Source organism: Hydra vulgaris, chromosome 12 (genome assembly GCF_038396675.1).
Source record: "Hydra vulgaris chromosome 12, alternate assembly HydraT2T_AEP".
NCBI lineage: Eukaryota > Metazoa > Cnidaria > Hydrozoa > Anthoathecata > Hydridae > Hydra > Hydra vulgaris.
The window spans coordinates 25,116,410-25,139,323 of NC_088931.1; the positions used below are offsets into that span (position 1 = coordinate 25,116,410).

General features: G+C 26.1%; 1 protein-coding gene across 1 annotated transcript in view; it reads left to right on the forward strand.

Annotated features, from left to right (window-relative positions):
• The first annotated feature begins 986 nt into the window (after positions 1-986).
• Positions 987-22,914, forward strand: part of LOC100201320 (dedicator of cytokinesis protein 1) — a 127,493-nt gene continuing 105,565 nt past the window's right edge. Inside the window, exons 1-7 of the mRNA XM_065812675.1 lie at positions 987-1,308; positions 1,435-1,524; positions 1,627-1,667; positions 12,437-12,492; positions 12,792-12,894; positions 15,618-15,707; positions 15,789-15,844. Coding sequence (XP_065668747.1) covers positions 1,266-1,308; positions 1,435-1,524; positions 1,627-1,667; positions 12,437-12,492; positions 12,792-12,894; positions 15,618-15,707; positions 15,789-15,844 — 479 coding nt within the window. The 5' untranslated portion in view covers positions 987-1,265. The remainder of the gene's footprint in view (positions 1,309-1,434; positions 1,525-1,626; positions 1,668-12,436; positions 12,493-12,791; positions 12,895-15,617; positions 15,708-15,788; positions 15,845-22,914) is intronic.

The window sequence follows — 22,914 nt, forward strand, 5'->3', positions numbered from 1 at the left end:
TTTCTGACATAAAACACAAGATTGTGACTCTAATATAGTAGCCTTGAGTGTTTGATAACTCTTTTTTGCAGAAATGTTTCGTAATGATAAAAAAGTTTTTAAGTTGTTTATTGGGAGAATTCCTCACACCACAAATTAGTTGATCAAACCTATGCTCAATGCATTTGGCGAACCTTGACAATGTGCATATTTTATTCAGTTAAGATTACATTGTAAGTATAATCGTTTACCCAACAAACTCTAAATATTTACCCAATAACTCTTACTGGAAAAAGTAAAATGCGGTTGGCAATACCAGCTGCGGGGGTTTCTTCTGATGAAAAGGTAAAATTAATGTTTGCAAATAAAATAGCAGCTGAACAAGAAAATGAAAACCTTCAAAAGGACAAGACTTGAAGGTATTTGACAAGAGTCTTAGTTCCCTAAATATCGAGAAAGTAAGATAAAATCATAATTTGATTGATTATTCATAAAAAAATTGCGCGAAAGAAAGTTCAGAGACGTAAAACTAGTTGTAAAGTAATTTAGATTGTCTGGTAAATAGGTTTAGAGTTCACTACCTAGATGATAGAAGGATTAAGGAGACGAGAAAGTATGTGTGGGAGGGTTTTGAAATTTACACTAATTACAATTACAATTAAAAAGTCCATATCAGTATTGATATTATTAGTATGACCATAACATAACATTTGACCATAAACTTGTTTAAGCCCGCTATTGCCTGGGAACTTCGTGCTTTACTTTAACAATCACAAAAACTGTGACTCAAGACAGTTAAGGCCTAAGATTTTAGTAACACAAATCGGTTCAGTTAAAACATTTCTCGTTTAAAAATCAGTAATGTTACTAATTTATAAACACTTTAACAAAATATTTGTTCAAAATAAATTTCTATTTTTTATCAAATTCGATTTTTCTCAATTTAGGCTAATTTACGATTTTTTTAGTATTAGATTTTCTAAGGGTAATTTACGATTTTTTTTTACAATTTAGGCTAATTTACGACTTAAATTGCGACTTGTTTCTCAAATTTCGTCGTAAAAAAATAATCCGATCTATTTAAAAATAGCAGATTAACAACAACAAAAAGTCAAAGGTGTTTTTGCAATATCTTCGGGTTGCCAATAAAGTTTTAAAAAGCCCTTTATTAGGATTTAAATTGCAAAAAGTTAAATTTACCTTAACTTTATTGAGTACACTATATTATACGTCAACATACTCTTTAATTTTACAATTATATGATGCTTTGGTGATCAATTTCAAAAATGGTAATTTGGAGAAGTACTGGATCAGTTAAATACGGTGTTGGTACAAAACGTTTTATATAAGATTTATAACTTTATATCATTTATAAATTGTAATAAAGTTATTTAAAAACTGCTTAATTATTGTAATTTTATGTTGGATTATTGATATAGTGTTTGTTTTTATTAGCCATCTCTAAATTTGATGTTCATGGAGCATACTTTCTACAAATTGGTTTAGGAGAGGCAGTATTAATTGAAGAAGTGACAGATGACTGTGGTTAGTTTGAATAAGAAACCTTTTTTTTTATATATGTAAGAGTGTTATATAATGTATGATTAAATTAACTTGTAATAATAACATTTACACTTATCTTAATAGAATGGTATCGTGGTTGTTTGTTTTTAAATCAAAACTACAAAGTTAGTGATGTTTGTTTTATCTATTATTATTATAGTTATATACTTTAAAGTCCTTTCATTTAAAATTGCTATTATATTTTATAGGCAGGTGATAAAAACCTTTAGATTTATAGTTATAAGAAACTAATAATTACTAATTAAATAAAACTCTTTTTTTATTGATTTCATATAAGAAATTTTTAATTTTTTTAAGCACTAAAAAGTATAACTTATTGAAATATAGATATATTGAAAAAAGTTGTTACTCAAGGATCCATTATTCCAAAAAGTACTCTGCATTTTAAAGTCACAAAAAGGTCAATTTCTTCCCAGTTTTTGGTATCCAGGAGCTCTAAAAATGTAAAAAAGCTTATGGGTTACTCTTGGGAAAAAAATTATAGTTTTTACTTTCGAGCAACAATCAAGTTTTGTATCGAGAGTCCTTATGATTAATAGTGGTAAATACTCCAGGACTCCTGGCCAAAAAACAATAGGTTTCAAGTCATAAAATCTCATGAATTTTTTTCTTTTGCAGATTATAAGTAACCTAAAATTTTTAGAGCTCGTAAACACCCTAGAATAGGCAAAGACAGATTTAAAGCAAAAGTCTTTATGTGACTTTGCAAGTCCCATAAAGACTTTGGAAGGAAATCAAATGCTACAATAACTTATTCAATTTTGTTACACTTAAGCTTGGCTTCCAATAATTGTAGAAATGTTGTACAATAGTTGTACAACGCTTTTGTTTTATGATGGAAACATTTCATACTGTAAGTTGCACAACTTGATATCAGTTGTACAACAAATCTTATGTTGTATTTGCGCTTTTGAGTATTAAAAAAAATCTATTTCTGCAACAGTTTTTGTTGTTTTTTATGCAAGTCGTGCAGTTATTTTTTATTGGAAACTGCATGAAAACTGTTTTACAACAGTAAAGTTAATATAATATCTCCATTTTTTACAAAATATGGTGACGGATCTGTCCATGTGTGTTTGAAAAACTATCTAAAGCAGCTTTTATGAATGAAGTTCAAATATTTCCATTATTGTATGACAAGTTTAATAAGGGTTTTAAAGACAATTGGAAAAAGAATAATGCATGGGAATAAGTTGGTTGTCATTCAAACTTATCTTGTAATCAAGTGGAAGAAAAATATAAAAGCATTTGAAGTCGTTATGGAAGATGGCTAATTTGAAAAAATATGTTTCATCAGGTTCTGAAAGGAATTCAGTGCCACCTCAGTTTCTTCAGCTCAATTGGCTAAATATTTTTATAGAACATCATAAAACAACAACCAATATTTGTTCACCTTCTGACTCCAGATGAGAAACATTGAATTTGGAGAAAAATATTGAAAAGGTATGTGAGCAAATTGAAAATCATCCATTTAATAATGATCATATATCTGAAGATGTGACCACAGAAAACAGCTGTATAAATATTTGCAACTTGAGCGATTATACAACTATTCAAATCCTTGGCTAAAGTTTAAATACAAATATTACTCCTTAAATTTTTCCAGGCAGAGGTGAAACTGTCTAGCCTATTACTCTGTATAACAATGTGAAATTGTGAAACAATGTAAAAAAATGTACCTTATAAGTAAATAAACTATAAAGTAACTATTAATAATTTGTTTTAAAAGACGCTTATTATTTTTTTTAACGTATTGATGCAAGAAACTTTACATTTTAAGTAAAATTAGCTATAAAGTTACTGTTTAATAATCATCAGAAAAGGCTAAATCTAGCGTACTATTTTGTTAAGTCTATTGGTGTGATAAACTATAAATTATTTTATAAAATCATGGAGGTATACAATATAAGTATAAGTCTTTTATTAACAATTAAGTAACTGTTGAAGTATATCATTAAACTATTAAAAAAAGAAAAGTAAATTATTGGTTTGTTAAATAAAACATTTTTTTTATTAGAAAGTTTGTTTATTACATATATTTTAGTTATTAACTGGATTATGGCCACACAATTAAACATTTAGCACAAAAGGCTTCCTTCACATGAATAAAAATAATCTTTATAAGTATTTCTTCAATTGCATTAATAACAAAAATAACAGAAATAAAGTATAAAAAATCACGCATAGAATTTCGGGAAGAAATGCATAATCTTTTCGACATTTCTCCTTCAGATGTTAATGACATAATAATGAAAGATAAAATTAAATCACTTTCAACCAGAAAAGAAGATTGTATGTTTTTGGATGACCAAAAAAGCCTGCGAAAGTGGTCAATGGATGGTAAGGACAAAAATTATGAAAAGTTTTTAAAAAGAAAGATTGCAAAAACAAATCAATTTTAAGCAAAAATGATAGGTCAACAATCGTCTGACAACATCTTTAATCAAGTCTTCAAAAACATTCTGATACTGAATTTGTAGACTTAGATGAATTAGATATAGATCTTAAAGAATACAATTTAAAAAGGAAAAAAACTGATGATTTTGTAGCGGTTTCTTTGCCTAAAGATATTATTAAATCGACATCAATTGTAGCAAAAAAATGAAATATTTTTTTAACAGGTCAGGTAGCTATAATTGCAAGTATCATAAATGCAGGCAATGGAGATTTGAATAAGTTTTCCTATCAGAAACAACTTCAAGAAGGCATAACAAAATGGTCTTAAAGAATGAAGGAATTAAAATAAAAGAATCTTTTATCTCAAAACTAAACACTTATCTCTGACTCTTCACCTGGAAACAAAAAAAGTTACAGATGTTCTTAGTCATGACAAAAATGTGGAAAGGTTGGCAGTAATTGTAAGCTCACCAGTTCTCAATAAGCCCCAGCTTATTGGAGTAATTGGAATTTCTGATGGGTGTGGAATAACCCAGGCTACTGCAATAAAAAAGGTTTTAAATGAATGGAATCTTTTCGAAGCAGTTGATAATGTATTCTTTTATACAAATACGAGTAATACTGGTTGAATTAATGGAGCAGTGTCATTTATTGAGAAATAGAGAGGCAAACTACTAATTAGGTTAGCATATTGACACCATATTGTAGAACTCTGAGCTAAAGAAATAGAAAAAGCGACAGGCAAAGTTACAACTGGACCTACAGACAATACATTTAAAATGTTACACAATAACTGGGATAAAATGTTTGTTAAAGGAATAAATTATGAGAATATGAACAAGTTTGACTAGAAAAGTAACCGTGGAACGTTTATTGAAAATAAGGTGAGATAAAAATATTTTAGAGATTTTAAACTGTTAAGACTTATTATTAGGAAAGAAAATGTATAACATTAATAAAGCATATTTTTTATCAACAAACAAATAATTTCTAATAATTGAATAAATATTTTATCTAGGCTGATAAAGTCTTACAGTTTTGCAGTGAAGCTTCAAAAGAAAACGCATTTTCCAGAGGTGACTATAAGTACCTTTGCCAGTTAACAGTTGTATACTTAGGCAGATTTGTCATGTGATTTCATTTTAAAAGACCTGGTGCCTTCCATCATGCAAGATATCTTAAAATCAATCTATAATCTTGTACTTTGCCTTCTTAGTCTACAGCTTGATTCAAATATTTTTTCTGCAAACCATATGTCACGTTTTATAGTTTTTGCTGAGTTTGTTGGTGTTTTTTATACTTTTTGGTTTTTAAAAGCTCCTTTTTTATGTGCAGCTCCAAATATGGAATTACAAGCAATCAGAGATATGGAAAATTATAAAATTAAAAGACCTAATATTGCCCAAGCATATATTGATGTGATGAAACGGTATCACTGGTACCACGACCAGAGAACAGATATTTTCTCCATAGCTGATGAGGAACTAATGCCCAAAGTTATAGAAAGTGTTGCTAAAAAGCTGTTTAACTCTGACTCTAAACAGGATATTGGCAAGCCAAATTTTCAAGAGCAATACAAAAATCCAAATACTTCTAATCTGTCATCATTTGTAGGAGGCTTGAGTTGGTTGGTTTTTGAGAACCTTGGATTTACAAAGAGCGATCTTGAATGGTGTCAAGTTAGTTGTAAGGAATGGGGGAAATACAGCACTTACAGAAGATTTAAGGACAGGGTTTATAAACTACATGTAGTAAATGATCCTGCCGAAAGAGCGCTTGAACTTATTCAAGACTACTAAAAAGTGTGCGTAAATGAAGCTTTGAAGTTCTTCTGTCAATAGCAGAGCATGAGTAAAACATTCAGTTAGAACCAAAAAAAAATTGATTAACTTTTGAAACAACATTTTATCTAACCATATTGTATAATATTAAAGTGATTAAGTGATTAATTATGTTTTTGAGTCTAGATTTGTGATTTGATATTTTTAATAACAAAAAAGCAGTAATTGAAAGAAAATAAATGGTTAGGTTATTTTTTTTTTATGTTAATTCACCTCCCCAAGGCTGTGAAAGCCACTACAGACAAGGAGGCTACCTAATTGTGGTTTTAACTCTCTCTCTCAACTCTATAACTCCGAAACATGAACCTTAACAATTAAGGCTACTGTGTGGAGAAATGAGTTGAACGTGGTACTACCAGGGATGTGGTGGGGATCGAACTCAGAACCCCTCACTTATGAAGCAAGCGCTCTACCACTACACCACTACTGCATTTTCAAACAATCTATAAATAAAATTACTATAATATATTGACGGAACAATAAAATGTGATTTTTTCCTGAATGTTTTGTTTCGTTCCAAAAATCAACTATATAAATGCGCAAACTAAGTTGGCGCATTACTAGCTTAAGATAAGGAGATTTCAAGAAAAGTCTAAAAACTTCAACGCATTGGAGAAAGTAGTAAATAAAACTTTAAATAAAAATTAATATATGATTTTTTCTATGTAATCATTAAAATGCACCAGAAATCATATGACGACCTTCAATATTCAAAAATTTTGTGGAAATGGCGGGGGCTAATATATAATATGTATATATATATATATATATATATATATATATATATATATATATATATATATATATATATATATATATATATGTATATATATATATATATATATATGTATATATATATATATATATATATATATATATATATATATATATATATATATATATATATATATATATATATAAGGATTTCTTCAAGGTAAGTTTCCATTACCGCGATTAAAAAGCATCACCTGCTATAGTATTTGCTTAGCATAATGACTAGTGATGTAACGATTATTTGGCATTGGTATTGGCTTAATCAGCCATATTTTGCACAATTGGAATCGGCATCAACCTTTTTTTATTAATGTACCGATTTTCCAACCGATGGCATTTTAGTATTTTTATCCTGCATTATGATAATAATTATGATAATAATTAAATAATAAATAAACTAAACTTTATGCGTTACTTAGAATTTATTTGAGAAATTGTTTATTTTGACTTTGTTTACAAACAAACTTGTTTATTCTTTAGATGATGTTTATGAGATTTAATTTAACAGCTGAATGTACTTATACTTTTATTACCATAATGTTGTTTTATGAATAGTTTTATTTTTTATATTGTTTTATTTTGTCATGCCTTTAATCTTCTGTTGAAACTGAATTATTGTTCAGTTGTGGATGACAAATTTATTCTCCACGACAAAATAGGTTTCCTCTGGAAACAGGAGAAATGCTTTTGCATTACAATATTCGTATACACAATTTTAAATACTAAACATTGTTACAACTTCTATTGGTGCTTTTTTTAGAATCTTGAAGTTATTATTTTCTTGGTATTTGATTTTAAAGTCTCTTATTTTATTTTGAGAAAATGTATATATTTCATGTTATAAATTTTTTTAATTTGTTTTTTTATAAAGAGTTTAAAATTCTAAGTAAACTGTTTATCTTAATACCATTTTCTTTTTAATATTGAAATAAAATGTGTTTCACTAAAATTGTATTTATTTTTTGAAAGTTTTCTTTTCATAGTTAAAAAAACTAAAAAGTTTATATTATTTTAACTGAGCCTTACTAATATCTTTTAAAGGGATCCCCAAGTGCTGAGACAAGTTGTGTTCATATCATAGATAAACATTAGAAAATAAGTTAAAAGTTAATTAAACTTTCCCAAACAAATTATTGAATGTGATATTAAAAAAAACTTCTTAATTTTTAAAGCCATTTTGTTTCTCGCGAAGGAAAGTTCCAGCTCTTTGACTATATTTTGATTAATGCGCATATATTTGACGTCAATACAAAAAGTTTCTTTCAAAAAACTTAAATCAAGTTTTAAATGCAGGGGTTTCCCCTTTGGTGGTTAAACAAAAATATAAGTTATTGAAAAATAAAATGAAATCGTTGAAAAGAAAAAAATATAATATTTATAAGCTATATAAACATTACTTTCAAAAAGCTGCATAAAAAAATTGGTTAAAAAAATAATGTAATCTTTTTAAAATTGTAATTTTTATTCATTTCATGCTTTAATAGTACGTCAATTTAAAAAAACTTTTAAACAATTCTTTGTAAAAATAGAAAAAAATAAAAAATAAAGTTATTAGATCATGGGTAGATTTAATTTAACTACGTAATTTAAAAAAAACATTTTGTTGTTTTTAGAATAATTTTATTTTGTGTTGTTCTATTGTTACACTTAAAAGTAACCTATTTAAGTATTGTTATCTATATGTGTTCAAAATTTCAAAATTTTAAAAATAATTTAATAATTAGTTAATTCATCTGTATCGGCATCAGTTACAAATGTGCTCTCGGCATCGGCATCAGTCACAAATGTGCATCATCACAAATGTGCATCATCACAAATGTGCATCATCACAAATGTGCATCATCACAAATGTGCGTCATCACAAATGTGCATCATCACAAATGTGCATCATCACAAATGTGCTGTACATCACAAATGTGCATCATCACAAATGTGCATCATCACAAATGTGCATCATCACAAATGTGCATCATCACAAATGTGCATCATCACAAATGTGCGTCATCACAAATGTGCATTATCACAAATGTGCATCATCACAAATGTGCATCATCACAAATGTGCTGTACATCACAAATGTGCATCATCACAAATGTGCATCATCACAAATGTGCATTATCACAAATGTGCATCATCACAAATGTGCATCATCACAAATGTGCATCATCACAAATGTGCGGTATGTGCATCATCACAAATGTGCATCATCACAAATGTGCGTCATCACAAATGTGCATTATCACAAATGTGCATCATCACAAATGTGCATCATCACAAATGTGCTGTACATCACAAATGTGCATCATCACAAATGTGCATCATCACAAATGTGCGGTACATCACTAATAATGAGTAGCATAAAATGAATAAAAATTAAAGTGAAGCATTTATTAAGAAGTGATAAAATGTCATTGAAAAATAAAGTTCATTAAGATTATTTTTTTAATTTTCACATAGTTATAGCTTTCAAAAATGACAATTCGGAATGTTTTTTTATGGTTTGGGGTAAGTAGGAGAGCACAGAAATTGGGTAATGCGGTTCGGTTACTATTAGGCAGAAAAATTTGGCGGCATCACCACAAGGCGAAGAAATACTAAAAAAATAGCAATGCTATTCAAATAGTGGTATAAAAAAAAAATTTTAAAAAAGAAAAATGAGCAAAAATGTAAAAAAATCAAAATCCTTCAAATTAATATCTGGAAATTAATATACTTAATTTCTTTTAATACTTTGGTTTTCTGTAGGATATAACATCTACTGTAAAGGAAGTCTCTGTGGTATCGGCAGAATTTAAACAATGGTCTCAATCTAATGCTTTGTTTAAGAGCCCAGATGTCATTTTTTCAAAAAGATCTGTTTGTTAAAATTTTAATTGTCTAGAATAAGTTTAGGGACATTTCTAATTAAAAAGAAGTAAAAAAAATCGTATTATGGACATTTAACATTTAAAACATTTAAGCGCCATATATTTTTTTGCACTTACAAAAATGCTTCCAGGAGGTTAATAGTTGTTCTGCTGGAGTTCACATTTTAGGCATTTGTTTTAAAGATATTAAGGTGTCACAACTTCATTTAGTCTGGTTCAGGTCTAAAAGAGCTAAAGTCGGAGTAAATTTACACTCCCCAATGTATCAAGTTAACAAGATAGAAGCAGGAAATCAGGTTAAAGCAACTTCACTTGACAATTTAAAGGATGCAAATAAAATACTAGATAAAGGTTCACATAATATCAAATAAAAAATTTTTCCATTTAATACCAATAAACAGAATTATACAAAAATGCTTAACAAAACATTAGCATTTCTCTGATTTGGCAGATCTTTTGCTGCTACATCTTTAATTGTTATTGCTTTCCCTTAATATTGGATCAAATCTAATCCATTAAAACTGTTACTTGTATAATAAACTTAGCATTTATTATACAGTGTTACAGTCTAAGCAAAAGTGCATGATTTTTGAATAATAAAAATATTTCATTTCAAAAGTATCCTCACCTCTGCTGGTGCAAAAGTTGCGTATCTTTAGTCTACTCTGGCTTAGGTTCCTCCCAAATAAAATTCAACATTAGTCCTAAAAGATACCTAACTTTTTATCCATTAAATTGGATATAAAATGACTTAAAACTTGATATAATAAAATTATTTTTTAATTACTATTATAATCTTTTATAATACTTTGCATTATAACATAGAGTTGTTATATTTAGGTAAGTTTCTGACAAGGTAACCTCTAAGTAGCAGGAAGCTCTTCACTTTGAGGAAGCTCAACACGGGTTGTTCAAAACAAATATTTGTACTAATCTCTTAAACTAATCTCTTATTAATCTAAATCAAAACTCTTGCACAATTAATCTCTCAGTAATATTCAATATTATCTCAAAATTACTTTCTTCTGATACCCTGGTTGATGTTATTTACTTGGACAAATGTTTTGATTTTGGACTTTAAATCAAACTTGTTTCCTTCAATATTAAGAGTTGAATCTTAACTTGAATCTTTCAATATTAAAACTTCTCAATTGGATTTAAGTCTACTTTATTAAGCCTTTCGAATTGATGGGTGTTTTAAGCTATGAGTTACAAGCTTGGTTCACTTTGGTTTAAAAAAATAATGAGACTTGGATATATTTTTTAATGATCTCAAGTGTAGAATATTTAAATTTGCATCTCAAAATCTCCCAAAATATTTGCAGAAAAAAATCATTTGTGGAAAATTTAACCTTCTCAAATAAATAGTAAGACTTCGAAAAGAGTTCCATCTCTCAAGAAATTATAAAATTCAGAGTCCTAATTATTACCTAATCTTGAGTTTAAGAGAAAATGACCTTTTCCATTTAATCATAATTATTTATAAAGACAAATATTCATACTTATTGTTAATGAGTCAACTTTGTCTAAATTTATTCAATCTTCAGTTCATTCTTCAGCTCTTGAAACAATGAAAGCTATTAAAAATTCTTTTTTTTTTCAAACTCTTAATCAACAATAAAAAATAAAATAAAGAATTTGTTATTAATCTTTTTATAATTTTTTTATAATAAACTTTTATAAATTTGACATGAGTTTAAAAAAATCCTTAAATCCTTTAGATTTAATGGAACTCATTAGCAAAGCACTAATAAGTTTTATTTACTGTTAGAATTATTTTATGGGCATCCTTAAAATAACTTTTTTTCTAAGTTTTTCTTATTTGCAAATCATCTTTGCAGTTTGCACTTTTTTTGTTTGCATGTTTTATTCATTTTTCGCTTAAGTTTTATTATTAAAAATTCAGAGTTGAATTTTTAATATGAATAATAGAAAGCTGTTTTAGTAGAATTAAGAAAACGCAAACAGTCGCAATGTTTAAAAAATGATAAGAGATAGTTACTGCACAATATTTTTTAGAAATTGAAGCAAAGGTTATTTAAAATTTGTGAAAAAATTAATTTAAGAACTTTCTTTATCCTTTTTTATTTTTTTATTTATTAGAAGACCTTTCTTACCTCAATCAAAAAAGGGTTTTTTATTTCAAAGATATAAATCTGTTTTATACTATTTCCCAATATTTATATATATATATATATATATATATATATATATATATATATATATAAATATATATATAAATATATATATATATATATATATATATATATATATATATATATATATATATATGTATATATATATATATTTATGTATATTATCTACTATAGCATATTTATGTAGCAAATTGTTGCTATATTTTTGTTACATTAATTAAATATGAATTTTCAGAAAAAGAAGAAAAAATGAAGAATAATGAAAGATTGCTGCCTTATGCCAAACCCTCAGACGATGTAGCAGCACTCCGCTGCAAGTCAGGCTATTTGTCAGTCAAAATATGTACTGAAGCCCCTGGCAGCAGGCTATTTCAGTATGACATCAGGCTGTTCACCTAAACTAGCAGTATTATATATATATATATATATATATATATATATATATATATATATATATATATATATATATATATATATATATATATATATATATATATATATATATATATATATATACACACGTACACAGCCCTTGGAATTAGGAAAAATGAGATCGGGAATAAATTGCCAACCTCAAACTGTTTGAGGTTGGTATTGGGTCAGCAAAAAAAAATTTGAAACAAAGGGCTTACCATAAAACATAGAAATGAGGTCAGCAGTTATTGGTGACCCTAATTCCGTGTGCTATATATATATATATATATATATATATATATATATATATATATATATATATATATATATATATATATATATATATATATATATATATATATATATATGTATATATATATACACACACACACACTTAGATATGATAAAAACTTGTTTTTTTTAGGGGATATTTCCAGTATCATATATACATATAAAAGACTGGAGTATTAATTGTGAGAGGTATGATTAATTGTAGGTGTTGTAACTGAGCTTTTATAGTAACTGAATAAAATTTCAAAATAATTTTAACAAGAGATTTTCAAAGAATGTTCAATTAAAAAAAAAAATAATATAATAATACATAATAAAATATAATAAATAATAGTCATTTTTGTATTCATTAATCATTTTAACTATATTTATATAACTTTAGTTAATTATAATTAGTTTTAATTATAACTTAAAATAATTTTGCTTACTTTACAATTTTAAACAGTTTTAAACAAATTAAAATCTTGGGTTGAATGATTATTTTGCAGGATACATGAAGTTGATATGAGGGCATCAAAAGAAATTTCAGTTGTACTTGAGATAACATCTGTTTTAAAGGAGTGGGGAACCATATGGAAAACGATTTTTGTGGTAGATTTCTTAATACATTTGAATAATCTTAAGAAATTTTTGTAAACTATTTAAATGCATTTTTATATGTATTTTTTGAAGAAACCTCAATATTTGTTATGCTTTTGTTGTAGTTATTCGATTATCTTTATTGTACATTTTTTTTTAGTTTTTCTTTTTCAAAGTATCCTCCTTTTAATTTTACAAAGTATTTTTAATTAAAACATTTCCAAAGATTATACAGTATCTTTTTTAATTTTTTTTTTTAACATATTTTGAATCATACTGTAAAGTTTACAAGGTTTGTAAACTTTACAGTATAATCTTTAATCTAGTTGATGTATAAATTAATTTATAAAATATTAAAGGTTTGCAGAAATTTGACTTGCTATTAAAAGTAATAATATAAATAAAAATTAATGTAATGAAAACAAAAATGAAATGAAATTTAAGTATTATGATGAAAATGGATGTGAAATATACAAAATAAATTTAATTCTAAATTTTATTAAACGATGACTTAAGATTTTGCATGTAAATAAGTAAATATATTTACATATATGTATATATATTTACTTATTTAAATAAATAAATATATATATATATATTAATAAATAAGTAAATATATATACATATATATATACATATATATATATATATATATATATATATATATATATATATATATATATATATATATATATATATATATATATATATATATATATATATATATATATATATATATATATATATATATATATATATATATATATATATATATATATATATATATATATATATATATATATATATGTATATATATATATATATATATATATATATATATATATATGTGTGTGTGTATATATATATTTTTTATTTTTAACAAATTATTTTTTTAAACATCCACCACATCCAGAGCAAAGCATTTTTCTTTATTACAACTATTGCTATGATAATTAAAACTTTTTTACATGATTACAAGACCAGGAACCCAACACAATTTGGTTAAAAAAAATGCTTTACTTAAGTTAATCAATATAAATCTAATAACTTTTTTTTATAAAATTATTAGATTTGAAAATTTTAAAGAAAATAGTTAAATATAACAAACAACCATTATTTTTAGGTATAGTTTTTACTTAACAATTTTTTTTTTAGTTGATTAATAAAAAGTTTAAGCTGGGGATTTTGCTACAAAAATTTCAAAAGTATAGTTGCTAGTACAAAATCTTTCAAAAACATTGTTATTAGCACAAAAACATTGTTATTAGCACAAAAACATTATTATTAGTACAAAAACATTGTTATTAGTACAAAAACATTGTTATTAGTACAAAAACATTGTTATTAGCACAAAAACATTGTTATTAGTACAAAAACATTGTTATTAGTACAAAAACATTGTTATTATCACAAAAACATTGTTATTAGTACAAAAACATTGTTATTAGTAGAACAACATTGTTGTTAGTACAAAAACATTGTTATTAGTACAAAAACAATGTTATTAGTACAGAAACAATGTTATTAGTACAAAAACTTTGTTATTAGTACAAAAACATTGTTATTAGTACAAAAACATTGTTATTAGTACAAAAACATTGTTATTGGTACAAAAACATTGTTATTAGCACAAAAAAAATTTCAAAAGTATTGTGGCTAATACAAAAATTTCAACAATGATGTTGGTAGCAGATTTCCTAAGAAAAACAGTTTAAATTTAATCAAGTTTTTTTTTCATTACCTTTTAATTGTCCCCTTATTTTCTTTATATTAATTCTAAATCAAAAAATAAAGTTTAATTTTTGTGTGATGTTGCACCTCAGTGCGATGTTGCACCTCAGTGCGATGTTGCACCTCAGTGCGATGTTGCACCTCAGTGCGATGTTGCACCTCAGTGCGATGTTACACCTCAGTGCGATGTTGCACCTCAGTGCGATGTTACACCTCAGTGTGATGTTGCACCTCAGTGCGATGGTGCACCTCAGTGCGATGTTGCACTTCAGTGTAATGTTGCACCTCAGTGCAATGCTGCTTTTTACTGCTCTGCATCATAAATTGCTTTGCTTTATGGCACAGCTCAAATTTTCATAAAAATAATTTAAGTTATGTAATTTAAAAGTAGTACATAATTTTTAATGATTTTTTGTAACTTGTTTTACCATAATATTATTATTTTTTTCCATTTTTTGCTAATTCTTCTGCTATACCCCAAAACAACAAACCACCTGCTAGGTTAGATTGAATAAAATTTGTAACAATAAAATCTTGCTTATATGTTATGGCTATTATATGACTTATAAGCTCGTATGGCTTAATTTCTCCAAAATATAGTTTTTACATAAGACTTTACTATAAACATCTAAATCAACTTTTGCATAAAAAAATCTCTATATACCACAAAAGTTTAGTGGTTTCTAGTGATTTTTTAAATGACTTCTATTTGCAACTATGGATTATGAGATCACTAAAAAAAAATTAAGTATTGTTTTTAAAATATTATATAATCTGTTCAAAAATGCATAATGTTATATACTTAGGTCTTTTACTGTTAATTTATGTTTATGTTTATAAAAGACTTCTTAAAAAAATTTTTTTCTTCTTACAAAAAGAGTGAAATGGAGAGTCAATAAAATATGCATATATTTTCCCTCAAAAAAGTTAAGCAGGACATGGTTGTTTACGAAATAACATGGGTTAGTATTTTCAGAGTGAAATTTTATTGTTTTATGTTTTAGAAAAATTCTGAAAAGATAGATAGTTTGCGCAAACACTTGTTTGATCTTATTAGTTGGAGAAGGCAGGTTGTCTCAGGAGCTTTAACAGCAGTAAATATATATCTATTTTTATTTAGTCCTGTTTTTAACATTTATTTAAAAAAAAAATGACTTAGTTTTTGAACAATTTAGGATCAATTAAAAAAAGTAAAGCTGGAGGTTGCAAGAATTATTGATTATGGAAACAGGTTTTACTTTATTTTGTATAACACATATTAGTTGTGTTTATTATATGATGCATTGTAACTATATTTAATATATATTTTAGTTGTACTTAATGTATACCATAATATTTGTTACTTCAGTAAAAATATATATTTTGGTATTTCAGTAAAAATATATATTTTGGTATTTCAGTAAAAATATATATTTTGGTAAAAAATTTAGAAGATGTCAATAAAGTATAAAAGGAACCAATCAACAAATTGATGATGTTATATGAAACCAGTAAGACACTGTCCCCCTCCCCCCTCCCCAAAAATATTAGTTATTTTTTAAAATTTTTAAGTAGTTAAAAATGGTTTAAAACTAGTAAATTTTGATGGTTTGAAACTTTAGTAATAATAAGTCAGCAGTTAAGAAGAAACTACACACTTCTAAGGAGATTATACACACTTGAGGTAAAAATTGAACTAAAGAATACCGAATTGAGAAAATCATAACAATAGAGTTTTATCCCGCATAATTTATTATGAGCCTACTGAGATTTTTAAACCTATAAATTCATAACTCGGGAGAAAATTCATGAGAGGGGAGAAAGTTGAGTAGTGTCTACTTAACTACATCTACAAATAGAAGATGTAGTTGAATGCTTTTAGTTTAATATGTATATTTTTATTGATTTTTTATTGTTAAATTTTGTTTGTAAATAAATAAATTTGTGAAAAAAATATCAAATTTGTTTCCTTTTTTTAATATTTAAAGTTATGTTTATAAATTTTTTTTTTTTAATAATTCAATAATTACTCAAAATAATTACTCTCTTACTTTAATTACAATACAACAACAAAGGTGGAGGGTTAAAAACTGTGGCATTGTTAAAAATTTGAAAGAAAATCTCTGGCTGGAGATCTTCTAAAACATCTTTTTTAGAACTGTCTTAATTAAATTTCTTTGTTTGATCTCATCCTTTATATTTTCTATATACGATACTACTTTTATTTCCTATTTATTTATTTTTTATGTATACATAAGCAACAGAACTGTGGTTACATACATAGTTTCTGTTTCAACGGAAAAATATGTTTGTTTCTGGAACATGTCTGAGCTAGCTTTTAGAACCAGACGATAAATCCTATGTACAGATGTTGATTCCATCAGGTTATTTGAATAATAGTTGGGTTGGCTAGGTATGGTTCCAGGTTAAATTTTTTACGCTTGTTTCTAGTTTTACAGTTTCCTATAAAATATAATCTAAGGAACTAGATTAAAAGTGACATTTTTAAATGGTTTACTTGTTCATTGTTACAGGGATTTTCCTCTCTCTCTCTCTCTCTCTCTCTCTCTCTATATATATATATATATATATATATATATACATATATATATGTATATATATATATGTATATATATATATATATAATATATATTATATATATATATTTTACTTATATAATATATATATATATATATATATATATATATATATATATATTGCACATTTACAAACATCTTCACTCAAAGTTGTTTTGATAAATTTAATTAATATTTTTTGGATGTATATGTATATATATATATATATATATATATATATATATATATATATATATATATATATATATATATATATATATATATGTATATATATAGAACTCTTATATGTTGTCCGAAAGTTTTTTCCATAATTTGTTGACAAAAAGTAAAAATTAAAATGAAAGACCGAAATTTTTTTTTTTCTTAATTGATAGACTGCCTGCCCCAACCAAACCCTCAGTCAATGTTGCAGCACTCCCTTGCGGGTCAGGCTAAAAGATAGTAGATGTAGCAACACTCCGCACATGATTTACAATAAAAAAAATAAAAATAAAAACATTTTATTAAAAAAATTAAAAATAAAAACATTTTATTAAAAAAAATAAAAATAATGTTTATATTGTTAAAAACATTCAGAATGTTTTTAAAAACATTCAAAAACATTCATTTTTGAAAAACGATTAATTTGTAATTAAATTTATGGTTTTGACTTTTGTCAAAAGCTTGTTCAAGCTTTTGACACAAGTCAAAACCATTAATTTAATTACAAAATAATGGAGAAAATCGATCTTAATAACTATTGTGGTTCTGAAAGTATTTTAGAAGATGTAACCAAAAAAATGCTACCCTTGCCTGAGGACTTTAGACCTCACCATCCATCAAAAATACCCCTAAAAATCAAAGTTTTTTCAGTGATATTTCTGCATCTGGGGAGCAAGCAGTTAGTGATTTCAATATAGAATCTGAGGCTCAAAAAGAAACTTATGAGGAGTTATCTAGTGATGTGAATATGGAATCTGATAGTGAAAAGAAGAATTATTAAATTTATCAACTACTTTTAATTTTTTATTAGTTTCTGCACTAATGTTTTTTGCTTTAATAACACCATGAAAATGTAATTTTTAATTTACTAATTTGCATAGTAATATAATTTATTTTTTTAGAAAATTAGTAGTTTAATTTATTAACTTAATAAATGTAAATCGATGCGAATGAGACACCCCTTCAGGCGACTCAGATTGGTTTGTCTTGTGTAATCAGAGACCATATCTGTACAACATTGAAATATTGCCTATCTAAAGAAATTTTAAAAAAGTATGGTGCCCTGAGAAAACTATGTAACAATCCAGATATTATTTTAAAAGTAGATAAAAGAAGTGGTGTTGTAATATTTGATAAAAAAGTGTATGACAACTATGACAGCAAGTACAATCATTAATGATCCTACCAAATTTAAAAATTACTTGACTTACAATTTAAAAAGGATGCCACTATTTTTAGAATGGTTGTAGAATGGTTTTTTTGAACAAGCTTTGTAATGATCACTTTGTTAGCTGGTGTAATGATCACTAGCGTACCAAAAGAAAAAAAAAAAGTGTATTAAAGATGCTAATAAAAAAAAAATAACTCATACACAATGCAAGCCTTAAATAAATTATCTACACTAGTGTACTAAATCATAAAACTAAATACAGTATCATAAAGATGTAACAAATATAATGAAGCTAGAAGTGAAAAATGTTAGTTTTAGGAACTAGAGGTGAAAAATGTTAGACTGTTATAACCAATTCTATTCAAGTAGTAGGTATATGGTGATCTCCTATCCTCTGTAATGTATTGCAACTGCCAATGATGCTTCTGAAAGCCTGAGACCTGCATTGATACCAGTCATCAGGGGGATAATCTGGCAACATATTTCATCATCTAATCTCTACGTTATCCTAGTCAATATTCTAATATAATGTCACTACAATCTGTAGTGACTCACCTCATTCACTATTTTTTTTTTTTTTTTTTGTTATTCACCTCCTCAAGGCCGATAAGGCCACTACAGATGAGGAGGCTACTTAATAGTGGTTATAACCCTCTCTCAACTCTATAATTCCGAAACATGAACCTTGACCAACAAGACCGCTGCGCGGAGAAACAAGTTGGCATACTAGTTAATAAAGGCTATCCTAAAATTAATAAAAATTTGTGACCATATTGATGTTGTTATTAGTCTTGTTACGACTTTGAAATAATTTGACTGTCAACTAAATCAGTTAATGTATTTTTCAAAGTTGACCAAAATTGACTAATATATTTTTGAAATCAACTAAGTTGATTTCAAAAATATATTAGTCAGTTATCTAAATATTTCGACTAAATCGACTAAAAGTCGATTTAGTCGAAATATTTAAATAACTTTTATTAGTTATAATCATTTAATGTTGCTTGACAATTTATTTTTTAGACTCTATGAAATAAATAGATGAAATAAATAGAAGTTTAGGAAAAAACAAAAAACTAGGTGGTATGTAATCCTTATATAATACATATTGCTGTTATAACAAGGTGTATTTAAATTAATTTAAATTGAATAAACAAAAAAGAAATTAAAATAGTATAGCAAAGAAAAAAAAAAACACGATAAGCATTTTATGTCTTGTTTTAGAAAAACACATTGTTCAGCTAAACCTGGTTTAAGTCTATTTTACCATTTTGTAATGATTTCTGCAGCACCTGAAAATAGTTCTTCTTAAGTTGTTGATGAAACAGTTATACAAAAGAGTCAAAATTTTTGTAAAATTATGTATTGGCTCTAATAAATCAATTAGCTCACCAATGATTTCTAGTTCCCAGCGTTTTAATCACAAATTTTTATTATCTTTGTTCTCTTGCTTGATTATAACATCTTTGATTCGATAAGTTTAAAAACTGACTATGTCATTAAAAAGGTAGAATTCCACCAAGTAGGCATGTCTTGTTTTAATATTTTAATTGAACATTTATCTTCCGGATTGTCAATTTTAATATTATTTAACTCAACACAACTAACTAGCTGATCAGAAAGCTTATTACTATGTTTAAATAAGCCAACTAGTTTTCTAAATTTTCTTGATAAAAAAGTTTATGTAGAAGTTAATGTAGACACAATAGTTTTCTTCAGTTGATAGCTCATTCTCTTTTACAAGAACATCTTTAACAATTAAATTTAATATATGACAAAAACATGGTATATAGAATTTATTAGTTAGACAATGTTCTGTACTTCAAGACAATGTTCTAGACAATGTTGGATATTTGCGGAAGTGTCACTACTAGTTAAAAGTGTTTTGTCATTTATTTTCAATTCATTTAGATTATACTCCTTTAAATATAAGCTAGTATGAGCTTTTGGGCTATGCTTTAATGCAATGCGAATCAATTTCAAACAGAATTTTGATCAACAAAATGTAGTGGCGCTAGTGTATGAATGCGAGGCTTATGATGTCCATCCATCTGTTGTTAGATGGCAAAATTCAGCTTTGTTTAAAAGATGCATTTACTTTACTTTAAATGATTCAAGTTTAAGCTGCACTATTTCATACAAAATTTTTTGTCTATTTGGCAATTTGTACTTGTTATGAAATCCAGATAGCATTTTAATAAAATATTTATTATCAACAATTGACAGCGGTTGACGTGTTTGAAGAACAAGTTAACACAGATTCCTCTAAATCTCACTATTTCTGCAAACTTGAACAGTATAGGTGAGAGTTTGCAAATACAGCTTTGATAGATGACCAGTTTTTAAACATGAAAGTTTAGACTCAGAAGTTTTAGATAGTAACCATTGTATTAATATTAATACAATGGTTTATAGTATTAATACAATTAATGCTCTGTTGCAAATTTTGTTTGTTATAAAATCTTTATATTTACATGTTATTATTGTAGAGCCATTATTTTTTACAAAATAGTTCCAGACTTTACTTTTTATGAAATTTTTTATTTGACATTTTGTTTCTAGCATAAATTTATATTAAAAATAAGTCAAAGAAGTAGTATAAAATAACTCTTGATTGTTCTTCGTCATGTTTCTCTTACATTTAGCCGCACGGCTATAAGTGCATTCCACAAGAATTTCTTCATGCAGAAATAATGTCAGAAGGGGTTTATGTGTACCAATCATTATTATCAATAGTCTCGGGTAATTATTTCAATTCTTAATAATGTATAAAGAGAGTTAAACCAATCATTAAAAATGTCCTTCAGGAATCATTATTTACCAATGATTACATAATATTGAATTTAATTAAATATTAGAATACTTATAGAATTTCAATTGAATTTAAAGAAAAATTTTCAAAACTTTTAAATCTCTATATTATTTCTACAACAATTAAAGCAAAAAATTTGCAAGGCTTAGTTTTTGTGGTGTAGCAAGGTGCAACGGGTAGATCTGGTCAAATTTTTTTTGGTGTTGCAGATATATAAAAATTCTCATCTTTTTCGTGTCTTGAACTGATCACTTAACATTTTGTTTTAAACAGAATCAACGAGTTACTATAATGAGGAAAACAAAACACAAAGTAGTGCTACATACAGTAAGCTAAGAGTCAATGTGGTATTTTAGTTGAATTAAAAAACCTGCTATGAATAATATTCTTACACATGGCTCAATCTTTATAAATAAATTATAGTTATAAAATAATCTACTTTTATCTTTAACAATTGGTCATAAAAAAATTAAATATTGATAGAGTTAAATAAAGTGAAAAAATAGAGATAAGGATGTTAGGAACCGACCAAATCAATCAGGTTGATTAAAAGGAAACCCAAAGTTGATTAAATTGACTATTTGATTTTTCAAAGTCAACTAATTTTGACTTTTGGCTAGTCAACTTTTTGTTGATTTGTTTGAAGTCGATAACAACACTAGTTTTTATGAATATTTCCATAGCACCTATTCTTGCTAATTTTTTCATGGGAAAAATTTGAAAAACCTGTTTTTTTCAAACGATATGTATTATGCCTAATAAATTAAGCTAATTTATTTTTAGATTTTATCAATAACAAACATAGTTCCATTTCTTTTACAATGGAAAAACAAGATAAATCAAAATTTTCTTTTTTTTTTCACCTAAATTTAAGTTAAACAGAAGTCCCAAAAATCACTGTTTTTCAAAAAAAAACTTCAGGACTTTACACAATCAGTTTTACTTCATTATCATATAAAATAAGTTTTATTAAATGTTTAATTAAAAGAATTTATAAAGCTCTTGTTCTTGTTTATAATGTAATGAACTTTTTAAAGTTTTTAGGCATGTCTTATTTGATTCAGAAAATCCTTAGTTCTTATCTTAACAACACTCAATAATTCACTGCAGTTGGAATGCCATCAAATTTCTTATTATTAAACTTATAAGAATAGATTTTTGGAGTTGCTCCTTATATTGGAAAAGCATCTGATTTAAGGAAACAAAAACTGAAATCATCAATAGAACAATTTTGCACATCTTCATTTTTATGAAAATAGTTTGATAAATTTTATTGTGTTTTTTCAAGTTCGAGTTCTGCCTCTAGCAAATTTGTATTAAAACTAAGGAAGTGTATGTATAGAGTGGAAAAACTCAGTACTAATAATCAAATAGACCATGTAAAAGTTATAATTAATCTAGTTCTTTATAATATCACCAATTTATCATTTCCTTTTTTACTTTTTATTTAAAGATCTGTTAAATTTTTATGTAGAATAAAAATGTTTTTATATATATATATTTTTTTATATATTTTAACTTTTGTTTTACCATTTTTATTC